General features: G+C 35.8%; 1 protein-coding gene across 2 annotated transcripts in view; it reads right to left on the bottom strand.

The window, feature by feature from the left end:
- Window positions 1-6,116: 6,116 nt before the first annotated feature.
- The window catches only part of Itgav (integrin subunit alpha V), an 85,526-nt gene continuing 78,751 nt past the window's right edge, over window positions 6,117-12,891 (bottom strand). For both annotated transcript variants that reach the window (XM_090354447.1, XM_090354448.1), the window contains 5 exons: window positions 12,363-12,476; window positions 8,642-8,755; window positions 8,426-8,533; window positions 7,580-7,702; window positions 6,117-6,858 (listed from right to left, as the gene is read on the bottom strand). In XM_090354447.1, the coding sequence (XP_090210573.1) occupies window positions 6,763-6,858; window positions 7,580-7,702; window positions 8,426-8,533; window positions 8,642-8,755; window positions 12,363-12,476 (555 nt within the window). In that variant the 3' untranslated portion in view covers window positions 6,117-6,762. The remainder of the gene's footprint in view (window positions 6,859-7,579; window positions 7,703-8,425; window positions 8,534-8,641; window positions 8,756-12,362; window positions 12,477-12,891) is intronic.

Below are 12,891 nucleotides of genomic sequence, written 5' to 3'. Positions count from 1 at the left end.
CCACCGAGTTACATCCTAGCCTCCCGAGTACTGGGATTACAGATATGCACCATCACACTTAGTTCTAAAAAGTCTTAATTTGTCCACAATTATGTCAACAGTATTTTTTTCCTTAAGCAGCAGCAAAATTTCCATTAAAAAAAAATAGCTGCAGGATAGAAGCAGGGAACAAACACCAAGAATAATAATGTTTCAGGAAATAAATACAATCAAACATCAGATTTATACTAAAAGTTACTTTCCATGGTAACAGTTTCTGGAGACTGTTATTCTTTTGACAATGTAAATTCAGTTATACATTTTTTATTTCAAAAATCAATGGTGGTTCATGCCTATAATTAAAGAGCACTAAGTTGGGCACATCACAAATTCCAAGCCAGCCTTGGCTACATAATGAACTCGAGGGCAGTTTGGACTATATAGATTGTCTTTAAAAGGTCAAACCATGAAACAAACAAATGCAACTGTAACCCCTCTATAAATTACACCGATAAAAATATAATAAAATATAATTAAAAACTAATCTTGAAAAAAGGACAATCTCCTAGATGAAATTACTTAATTCACCAATCTACTATTATAGCCTCTTTAAATAATTTATCTATGATTTCATTCTTAAAAACATGCATTATATATTTAACCGCCTTATATTAATAACATTTTGTGACTATTAGAACATAAAACTTAAATATTTATGGAGTTCCATGTGATATTTGGGCTTATGTCAAAGTTATATCTTGTATTTAAATCACATTAAACAATTGTCTGTCCTCAAACATTTATATAGAACTCATTCTTTTCTAAAAAAATTTTTTTTTAAATTTTATTAGAAAGGTGATGTACAGAGGGGTACATAAGTCCTGGAATGAGTACATTTACTTTTGAACAGTGTCACCCTTCCTTCATTCTCTCCTATTTTTCTTCTGCTGACTCCTTCTCCCCCACAATTATATAGTTCAATTCCAGCATAGTATACAGTGAGTTTCGCTGTTTAATTGATTTGTCTTTTATCCCACCATTTCTGTGCTTCTGATTCCTCTCTCCAAATCAGGTAAGATAAAGGACTCAGAAAGCAATTCTTTCATTGTTTTTCTTTTTAGTACTTGAGTTTAAATTCAGGCATTCTACCATCTGAGCCATGCCCAAGCCATTTTTGCTTGCGTTATTTTTGAAACAGGGTCTTGCATTTGTGCTCAAGACTTCCTAGACCTTAATTCATTTGTAGTTATGCTCCCCATATAAATGAGTTAACAGACACATTGCACCATACCAGCTTCATAGGCTCCAACGGTTCTTCTAAGCTCTGCCAGGACTAGTCTCCAACATCCATACTCCTGAGCTTGTCCTCTTTAGCTAGTATTAAGGCAATGTTGGCACTCAACCAATATAGAACTTTCACACAAAGCAGTTCCTTTATCTGAAATACTTGGGACCAAAATATTTTCACATCTCAGAATTTTTCAGATTTTGAAATATCAGACCTTCCTGGATAAGCATCCTGACATTGAGCAATGACCTTATCCTCAGCACATTTTGGTTCTGAACTTCCTGATAAAGGATGTTCAATCTTTATTACAACTGCTAATGCACAGACAAGTGCAAGTGGGGTGGGTGGGGGAGAGGAAGAGAAGCAAATGTGTTTGTTTTGTTTTTGTGTCCATCCTGGGGCTTGAACTCAGGTCCTGGGCACCGTCCCTGAGCTTCTTTTGCTCAAGGCTACTGCTCTACCACTTGACCCACAGCACCACTTCCAGCTTTTTCTGTGTGATGTGATACTGAGGAATCAAACCCAGGGCTTCATGCATGCTAGGCAAGCACAATACCACTAAGCCATCCCCAGCCCAAATGTGTATTTTTAAAGCAATCCATAAGGTAGATTCAGCCTAATGACATTTAGGAAGACTATTTAGAAATGAAAAGATTCTCGTTCAGGCACAGTGATGCATGCATATAATCCCAGAACTAAGGAGGAAGCTGGAGGATGATGAAGTCAACCACATCATACAGCAATACTGAGTTTCAAACAATTTAAAGAAAAATAATTAAATAAAAAACAAATTAAAGGAGTCTTATATTTCAGCCAAACACATATTAACCTTTTCAAGGATACATATTATTCTTTATTAGCATAAATTATGGTATTGAGATTTCAATATGATCTTTTGAAACATGAATATGAAGTGTTTCAATCATATGTACACTTCTTCACTGTATCCATTTTCCCAAGGATTTTTTTTTTTTTTTGCCAGTCGTGGGCTTGAGCTCAGGGCCAGAGCACTGTCCTTGGACTTTCTCAAGGTTAGAACCTTTTTTCCATGTATGTGGTACTGAGGAATCAAACCCAGGTCCAGGGCCAGAGCACTGTCCTTGGCCTTTCTCAAGGTTAGAACTCTACCACTTGAGCCTCAGCACCATCTTTGGCTTTTTTCCATGTATGTGGTACCGAGGAATCAAACCCGGGTCTTCGTGCATGCTAGGCAAGCACTCTATCACTACGCCAAACTCCTGGCCCCCAAGGATGTATTTTAACATGAGGTCCTCTTCACTTTTTCGTTTCCTTTCTTGGCGTTACTAATGCTTTTAAGAGTTGAATTATTAGAGAGTGTGTCAGCACACTGAGGTCACCCTAGTAGTGCATGCCTGCTGGCTCATGTGACTGAAAAATGAAATCAAATGTCCTTAAAGGAAAGGAGAAGTCCACACGCAAACATGGCACCATAGCTCAAGTTTATTGAACAGTTACATGTTGGAAAGTAGGCAGAACACTGTACCAGCTTTCACTAACTCAAACCAAGTTAGCAAATGACAAATCTGAGAATACTTTATGTCTCACCCAATGTGGGTAATCACAAGAGAAGCTATACAAAGACAATCATTTTCTATGTTACTTAGGCAGTAAATGAATTTGATATACACAGCTCCCAAGTTATCTTAAGACATTTCAAAGTTTTCAGAGCCTGTAAAAGAAATAGTTCACGTCCATCCTGAAATAAAATACAGAACAGACCATTCTGAGGTGAGTGATTTCACTGCCATAACCACAACAAAATCACTCTTTCCTGGTAACAAGAGCATGAATAAATCTCTATTTATATTAGGTTTACTAAGTTAATGATGATTTTGATATTACCTAGGTTTGGTTACATTGTTATATTGCACTTGAGAACAATAACAACAGAAATCAAAAGATTCAGTACCTCTTTCAAGAAATTAATTCCACATAAGAAGTTCCAATAAATTCAAGTGTACACTGTACACTACACAGCTAAAGGATCATTGTTCAAAAGAGCCAACCACCAGGTGAAAAGAGACACTTTCCAACCACTGAGTATAAAGTTATTTTTCATTTACTTTTTGGATCCCATACTTAATTTTCAAATTCTCTCTTCATTCTGATCAAAATTATGACAAAGATAAGCTAAGGGTTCAAACAAGGTGAAACTGGAGGCAATGGCCACACACCAGAGTTCAAGGGTCAATCTCTTCTCCACCAGGCGCACAGTACATTCTGAATACAGAAACTCATACATTCTGTGATACTTGATCCTTCACACATCATTAAGTCATAATTCACTACCAGAACTCTTTCAGAGTACCAAGAAAAGTCTTATTCATTAATTCTTGAACTTTTTCCTTATATATTGTATTCAAGAGGATTAACTATGATTCATTAGTTTCAAGTACAGATAGAATTGGCATGATAATATTTTGATTTAACTTTTTTTACTTTTTATCTTTAGAATTGAATCAGAATTTAAGAAATTAATTTGCCAGAATTTATATCTGTCAAAATTTCAACTCTGAAATAAATATCTATGTAAGAAGCCAATAACAGTATCGATGCTTTTCACTTCTGTTAAATGCATTTGATATTCTATTCAAATTGTTTAAAACTGAATTGGATTATGAGAATAGGAGAAATACTAATTCTTAACAAATTACAAATGCAACAGTATTTTAGAATGTTTGCATGGATATCATTGGACTATTTTCTGTTATACTGTTAAATACATGCTAGTCTGGGGTAAAAAAAAATTTCAATGCTTTCCTTAGAAAACAAACTTTCGAATTATAGTCCATATTTTTATAGGTACACATTTTCATTTTCTGAAAGAAAATCTATCTTTTTGCTTAAAAGAAAAACATCAATTTAAAACATCATGTTGAGTTTCAATTCCAGCATCATATCCATCTCTATCCTTGAGACAGACTTAGACTGAGCCAACACTAATTCTTCTTTAAAAGTAACTATACACCCATTTATCTTTCAGGAATGATGGCCATTACCTTGGGGAACAGATAAGATAAAGTTGTTACAAGCTGGGTGCTGGTGACTCATGCCTGTAATCCTAGCTACTACAGGAGGCTTAGATCTGAGGATTGCAGTTCAAAGTCAGCCCGGAGAATGAAAGTCCATAGACTCATCTCCAATTAACCACCAGGAAACTGGAAGTGGTGCTGAAGCTCAAAGGGTAGGGTGGTCGGACAGGGCCCAAGCCCAGAGTTCAAGCCCCACGACCACCACCAAAAACAACAATTAAAAAAAAGAAAGAAAAAGAAAAACAACAAGTAGTTGTTACATATCAAATTAGTCACTAGTAGTAGGAAACCCTTAACCCAAGGACAAACATTAATTTTTTTCCTTAAAAGAATTTAAACTACTGGTAATAAAAATACTTATTGCATATAGTTAAACCCTTCCAAGTCACTAATAACGGATACTCTAAGACCCCATAAATTATAAAATTCACTGATGCTGAATATAGGATCTTGTTGTTTCTAACTTTCATAACTCACCTAAAATGTATTGCAATTTCATGCCTATCTTCTCCTGATCAGCTCAGTCCCTTTATGCAAGAAATGACACCACAGATATGGTGAGATAAATTCCAATTACAGAAAAAGTCAATTATTTAAGAGAAATATTTATCAATGCCTAATGAGGACAGCAATTAGCAAGCCATTAAAACTCTTGACTCCCTAGAGCACAGTATGACATAATTGCATACAAATAGGTGTACTTGATGATCATCCTAGACCTTGAAGAACTGTAAATAGATCACTTATCCTTCCCCAGAAGATTTGCCACTATCTAAGCATTTAAAACTACAACTCAGCTGGCTCGTGGCTCACACCTGTAATCCTGTAATCCTAGCTACTCAGGAGGCTGAGATCTGAGGATCAAGGGTCAAAGCCAGCCTGGGGACAAAAGGACCTGAGACTCTTATCTCCAATTAACCTCTACAAAACAGGAAGTGGGGCTTGGCTGAAGTGTAGGGCACTAGCCTTGAGCTGAAGAGCTCAGGGATAATACCAGGCCCAGGTGTAGGGCAGTAGCCTTGAGCTGAAGAGCTCAGGGACAGCGAGCAGGCCTTGTTCAGGCCCCATGATCCACAAAACAAAACAAAACTATAACTCACTACCTACGCCACTTTTTATTAAAAATCCCAGAAACATAATTTATGTTAACAAACCCAAGAAAGCTTAAAAAGTTGTCAGTAACAAGAACTGCTTACATAAATACTTCGTAGCACTGAGAACTGGTCTTGCACTTTACCTTGCCTAAACTGAGGTACTCTTCATGAGTAGCACCAGGATATTGCTAAAAGCAAACCAGTGAGCTACCTTATGAGTTCTGACTACAGGTATATCTCATGGGTTTAATGTCCTGAACATTATAGAAATGATTTTGACCCACTCCCTGTTTTTGAAGTATAAGAAAAAACACGTATACAGTCCGATAATAAATTAAGAACAACTAAAATCTGTCCAATCTAAGAATGAACTATTAATAAGCAAACATATCTGAGAACTACAAAGCTCATCCTTCAATTAATACACTTTCTGTTTTGTACTGTAAACAGCCAGATGAAAACAAGAGAATAGGTGTGCTTTGACAATTATTTCCAATTCCATATGGCTTTAAACATTGTATTAGCTGAAATTAACCCATTATACAAACGGGGAATTTTTGATCATAGATTAGTTTTTAGTATAGATTTACTTTAAAGAAATTGATGAACAACTTAAGCTATACAAGTTAGAGAATAATAAAAATAGATTGTAGATTTAACATAAATAAAAGTTTAATAGCATGTACCTGTTATTGTTTATTGTACCATTTTTATTATCGGAAACATTTTTTTTCCCTCAGTGCTGGCAATTGAACCCAGGACCCTGGACATAGTAGGCATGTATTCTACTACTGAGCTTTAAGCCCTAGAAACAAACTTTGATGGTATCATGCATTACAAAGAAAATCCCACCATATAAACGGTAATAAAATCCAGGTTCATGTAGTTACAAAGTCTTAAGTAGCTTGAAAAGTCATCTGTAGTGTAAGAAAGTTAAGTACCTGTACAAAACTGTAGAAGTTAAGGTCTAAATGTGGATTCTATAAAACTACATTTGCTGTAAAATAGTAACAATGAACAGCAAAACCCATAAATCGGAAGTGGTAAATGTACTGTTTTATGTAAAGTAGTAACTCAAGCACTATGTACATGAATGAGATCCATCTGTTGATATTTCATTATTTAAATATCTCAAAACATAAGTCGTGCATGTGGATTAAATGTGTGTCTGAACTTATTTATAAAAAGAACATTGACAAATATTGCTTTTGATTCTGTAGTTAAACTGAGGCCAGTGGGTTCCATCAGCAATGTCGTCTTGAGATTTCTCTTCTCATAAAGGAAATTCAACTATATAGTCAAGTTGGTCACTCCCATGAGTCATCATGTAGCATAATTTAAAAATCAGTTAAGTTTCTGAGTTTCCTTCACCATTTTCATGAGGTTGAAGCTGTTCTCTTTCTTGTTCTTCTTGGGGTGGCCGGACACGTTTAAAAAAGCCCATCTGTCAGTGGAAGAAAAATCAATATTACTCTTACATGAGCATAAACTACCAGAAATATTTTCTGAGTACACAATCATCATACCACTAAAATTCAAATGACAGGACCAGGAGTGTGGCCTAGTGGTAGAGTGCTTGCCTAGCATGCATGAAGACCTCATTAAGATTCCTTGGTACCACATACACAAAAAAGGCTGGAATGGTGCTGTGGCTCAAGTGGTAGAATGCTAACCTTGAACTCAAGGACAGTACCCAGACCTTTATTTCATGCCCCAGGATTGGCAAAAATAAATAAATAAATAAATAAAATTCAAATGGACCTATGTATGAGATTTCTCTTCCCTTGAACAATAGCTAATTTTCATCATATATCGCTTTAACTATTCTGATTTTTTTTTTTTTTTGGTAGGTTGTAAGGCTGGCACTCAGGGCCTCATCATTGTCTCTGAGGTCATTTGCTCAAGGTTAGCATTCTACCATTTTGAGCCACAGCTCCACTTCTGGTTTTCTGATGGTTAATTGGAAATGAGAGTCACACAGGGACTTGTCTGCCTGGGGTGGCTTCGAATCCTGGTCCTTAGATCTCAGCCTCCTGAGTAGATGGAATTATAGGCATGATGTATTAGTGCCCAGCTCAGTTTTGTTATCATTCTTGTTTCCTCTTTCTTCCCCCTTTCTTCTGTGTGCCCATTCCCTTCCTCCTCTCTCCAAGCACATTACTTACCCTGTACATTACAAATACCAAAATAGCCAGTAACAACAATCCTGCTAGAACTGCTAAAATGATCACCCACACAGGCACAGGCATGGGTGCTGGCTGAATGCCCCAGGTAACATTAGTGGTGACCTGTTAGAAGAGAAGATTTTTACCTTCAAGTATACTCAGCAAGTACTTGAATATCAGCTAAATATTATTTTAATGGTATTCACGTTTTATTTTTTATTTGAATAACTAAGCAATTTTGGGATCACTAGCATAGACATATCTATATAAAACTTCTAACGGCAGGTTAATTTCTAATTATATCCCATACGGTTTTTAAATAATCTAATTCAGTTTATGTTAGCTGATTCCATTTCAAGTCCTTAAACATTTTCAAAAATGCCTTTACTTCTTGAAGTTAATTCCCACTTAACTTGTGGGGAGAAAATATCCTAAGCATTCTACGTATAATGTAGTACATTATTTTAAAACAACAGACTCTTCTCCATAGAATGAAGTGCTAAAATAAAATATCCAGATTTAATACCCTAGGATAGGAGATTAAAGCAATACTGTTAAAGAGGATGTAATCCTCTCAACTGATTCCTTATTGCTTTTTCTTTTACTATTTTTGTGAACATACACTGACAGCACAAAAAGTCTCATCGTGACAATTCTGTCCATGTCTGCGGTGTGCTCTGAACAAGTTTACCTCCTCTACTCTACTCTCTGAAATCTCCTCTGTCTCCTCACCATGTTAAATCATCAGAACAGTTAAGCTGCCATTTTTAAAAACAAAATAAAACATCTAAAGGAACATTTGTACTGAGTGCATTATTCCCCTATTTCTTCCAATCAATCACTTACTAATGTTGAGTTAGAGATGTCCTCAATCAGAAGATTCTTATAAGGAAACTCTATGACACTGAATGAAGCAGATGACTTCAGAGAGTATGAATGATTTTGGTTTTCTTTCTGTATGGAAAGAACAATGAGATGGGATCCCAGATGGCAGGCCATTTACATTGCTTTGAAAAACCAATGGATAAATGTGCTGAATGAATGATAGCTTTATCCACTTACATTCATAAAGGTCTCAGTCCACAGGAGAGACTTCACATACAGGATTGCACTCTTTCCCCGGTCTAGTCGCCCAACCTGGCAGATGATCTGTAAGCACTGCGCAATTCCACAACCCTGCAAAACCAACTATTTACTTACGAGAAAACATCACTGTAGCAACTCTAACATTGTGACATCATGCATTTTATTTCACTTGTTTATGTAAAAGACATAGACCATCTGCCTTGCACAAATAATGCTTAAAACGGGCTAATTGTTAAACCTGAGGAACTGGTTTTCAAATGATTTATTATACTTGGCCTCTAGATTGCCTGAGGCTTTCCCTGTAAGATGGACTTGTAATCTCTAGACTTCAGTGTGGGAAGGATTACAATTCTTTGGAAGACTAAAAAGTTCACATTTTTGAAATTTTACAGAAGAATTTTTAAGGCCAAAACAAAGTGGGTTCATTTTTCTTCACTTGCAGGGACAAATCTGATGCTTTACTCAAAAATCAACCTAATCATATGATTTATTTTGAGAGAATAAAATCTGTGATAGTGAAACTTCCATTTCCATGGCTAGAATTCAGCATTCTTTAGCAAACCCTGAATATGTCCAAAAAGATGATATATATCCAGCGCACCTTTGTGGATGAACACAGAAAACACACTAACTGAAAGAAGCCAGATGCAATAAGCTTTATTCAGTATGATGCTATGAACACGAATAAGCAATGCAATGACTAGAATAAGAAAATTTGTAGAACTGTATAGAAAATCCTAGCTGAAAGCATGGTAGCAGTCACCCTTTAGAGACTGGTGGTTAAGGGAAATAAGCTATAACGGTTTAATGGGCATAACATTTCTTTTGGAAGTGATAATAATGTTTTGGAATTATAGTGGTATTGGTTGTACAGTACTGTGAATATACTAAAAACCCACTATCTTATATACTTCAAAAGGTTAAAATGATGAACTCTATGTAATCTTTTAGCTCCATTTTTTAAAGAACAAAATTCTAAAAGATAGGAAGCTCCATTTTTTTAAAGAACAGAATTCTAAAAGATAGGAAGCTCAGGATCAAAGTGGACAAGGCAGGAGCAGAGCAGCAGACAAGTTTTACTTCACACAGGTGCTGTCCCTGTCAAAATTCAACATGCAAGAATCCCAACTAAGTTCAGTAAGAGACATTTGGGTCAAAGCCATTCCAAAAGATGGGGCAATTTTCAAAGCCTGTGGCAGAAAATCACTGTGGCTATTTGTACAATAAACAAGGCATCAACTGGGAGAAGTAGAATGACTGTGGAGACTTGATGTAAGTTTAAAGGCAAGAAGAGCCTACATTGTGTGTGTGTGGAGCTGGTATTTGTTTGAATTAGGATTTAAGTTAAATGCCAACGCCCTAAAATGGTCCTTGACCTGTATGTCAAAGAATCACAATGTCTTCTATGCAGCAGCAAATAAACTGTAGCGTTCAGCAAGGCAAAAATTCACAGACCAAGTAGGGATTTAACAAAAGGCAAGTGAGAGAAGGAACTCACCTGTATTGACTTGTGACATTAGAGGTGACGAGAAGGACACTTTTGAAAGTAGGTCTTAATGAAGTTTGCTGAAATGTAGGAAGAAGACTAAAAGTGTGTGTGGGGAGGACAAAGAGAGACAAAAGATAAAGATTTGGAGATAAAATGAAGTTGAGAGTTGTTATATGTGGATCATTATTGAAAGAGAAAAATTGTGAAAATTCAAGTGTATTTTCACAATTACGCCTGAGATATCCTACTAGCCACTGAAAAAATTCGACTAGGCAGTTGGACATCAGAGTTTAGAGTTTAGTACAAAGGGTCAGACCAGAAATCCAAACCATTTCATGGCACCAGGCCTAGATTTACAGTCATGAGACCCAGTAATAGCATAGAATACAGCATGTCCAAGAGAACTCTCTAAGATGATGGTAATCATGAAAATGACATGTCTACACAGGCTGATATGGCTTCACCTGCTTCCTCTGTCTGCTGAACATACCCAAGGGGGCTGGCAGGGACAATATTGTACAATAGCAAGATCTCCTGGATGAGCCTGAGTTGCAGGATAGAAGAAACCTGAAGTTGGTCCCAGGAATACTCCAGAGGTAAAGACTTGGAAATGGAGACTAAGAAGTGGCCAGCCATAAAAGGCACGGAAATAAAGATGTGGTATCTCAGACATAATGAACTGACACAAAAGTCACCAAGTGGTTACACTGGATAAGGTCTAAGAAGCACCACAAAATTCCATAATATAGAAGAACTCATGATATTAACTTTCAAAAAGATGTTAAATTTTCAAAAAGCAAAATGACAAGCTCCATTCACTCTGTGAAATATGACTCAACAAAAGTTAATCACAATACCAATTATGCTTCTAGATATTTTGAGCCTTCTGCAATACTTCTTGAAAATACCAAATGTAAGTGAGATTAAAAAAAAAAGAGGTTGTTTAAAAGGATAGGCAGGATATGATAAGGACACCTGCTCAGCTATGCTTATCTCTGCACTATTCACAATAGCCAGGCGATGGAAACAATCCAGATGCCCTACTGCAGACTAATGGATACAAAAAAATATGGTATATATATATATATATATGTGTACAATGGAATTCTACATAGCAGACAAGATAAAATCATGGCATTTGCAGGGAAGTGGATGAATCTAGAATGAATCATGTTGAGTGAGACAAGTCAAGACCAAAGGAACAAAAGGCACATGGTATCCTTAATATGTGGCTATTAGATCCAAACAGTGCCAGAGTGAGGATTCAATATTTGCATACCCAATGCTACAGACATGGTACTGGAAATATAAACACAACTGCATAGATATAAAAACTTATGACTCTATAGACATAATGTTTTATTACACAGATTAATATGTATCTATGATACACAAACCCTTAGCCTAATTTTGATTATGTTCTAAAAACTAAGTGCCAATGATTATATAGAGAGATTCCCTTCTTGAATACTTGTTAAACACATCATTTGAAATATGATGTAAAAATCAATGTTAATAAATTCTTTTAAAAAAAGGATAAGCAAGAATATAAACTGGAACTTCAAATATTTTATTTTTAATGACAGATCACTTAAATAGGTGCATTAATTGGACTAGGAAAAATGAGAAGTAAGAAGTCTGAGTGGTATAGAAATACATGATGTCCCTCATTTGTCATAATCAGTAGAAACCTTGGGCTCTCCTAGCAGAGATTTGCAATAGAGCAAAACCTTGATACAGTATAACACTAAATGAAAGGACCTCTAGGATATAGAAACAAAAGCCATATAATGAATGATTGTTGTCCTTAATGTACTATGTTATCTCTCATCTCTTCTGCTAACCCTTGGTTATCTCATATTGTTACAGTATCCCACTTTGTTATCTGATATATCGGACATATTTGTATTAGGTTATCTGAAATTGGATAGGGAAGGGGGGAAAACAAGATGAGGGGTGGGGGTAGGGGGGGAGGGAAATGGGGACCAAGACACGTGAAACGGTATCAATGTATGTGAATTAATGCACCTTCTATCTGGCAAATATCATGTAACCCTTCTATTAATTACAATAAAAAATATATGAAAAAAAAGAAATACATGATGTCCTTTCAGTATTCCTGTTGTTATTTTTGAAATGTCCTTTGTCACCAATAGTAATCACATATTTTTAAATGTCTATACATCACACACTTGAAATAGCACTTACCAAAGTGTGAATGTCTCCTTCACTAGGGGTGAGATCCCGCTTAGTGATAACATGGTTCCGGTCACCTTGCCTAGCAATGCTGTCATTCTTTTCAGGTGTTTGCAAAGAAGAGATCTGGATGACATTGGAAAGTAGTGGCAAACAATAATGGAAAACATTTTACATTGACAGGTTGATATAAACTCTTACATATGATTGGTAAATGGTATATGATTATTTGATGCAAAAAATTCACCACTTAATAACTGGTGAATGGCAAGAATAGACAGTGAAGATTAGAGTCTTGAATATACTAATTCTCCTTATCATTACATTCTCCCATTGTACTTCTAGAAGAAAAACCAATGTCATCACATAAAATACCCTAAAATCCCACAATACAACCATAAAGTATCAATTATGAGTATATTTTTAATTTTGTTTTGTTACTTAGACCTTACTGTTCAATAGCTTCTTTTGAGAATGCATACGCTAGAATGTAGATGTCTTTACTCAAAACTTTATGTAATTTGACAAGACAGCATTTCTT

Source organism: Megascapheus bottae, chromosome 21, assembly GCF_031878675.1.
Source record: "Megascapheus bottae isolate mThoBot1 chromosome 21, mThoBot2.hap1, whole genome shotgun sequence".
Classification (NCBI taxonomy): domain Eukaryota; kingdom Metazoa; phylum Chordata; class Mammalia; order Rodentia; family Geomyidae; genus Megascapheus; species Megascapheus bottae.
This window is presented reverse-complemented; position numbering and strand designations above follow the sequence as displayed.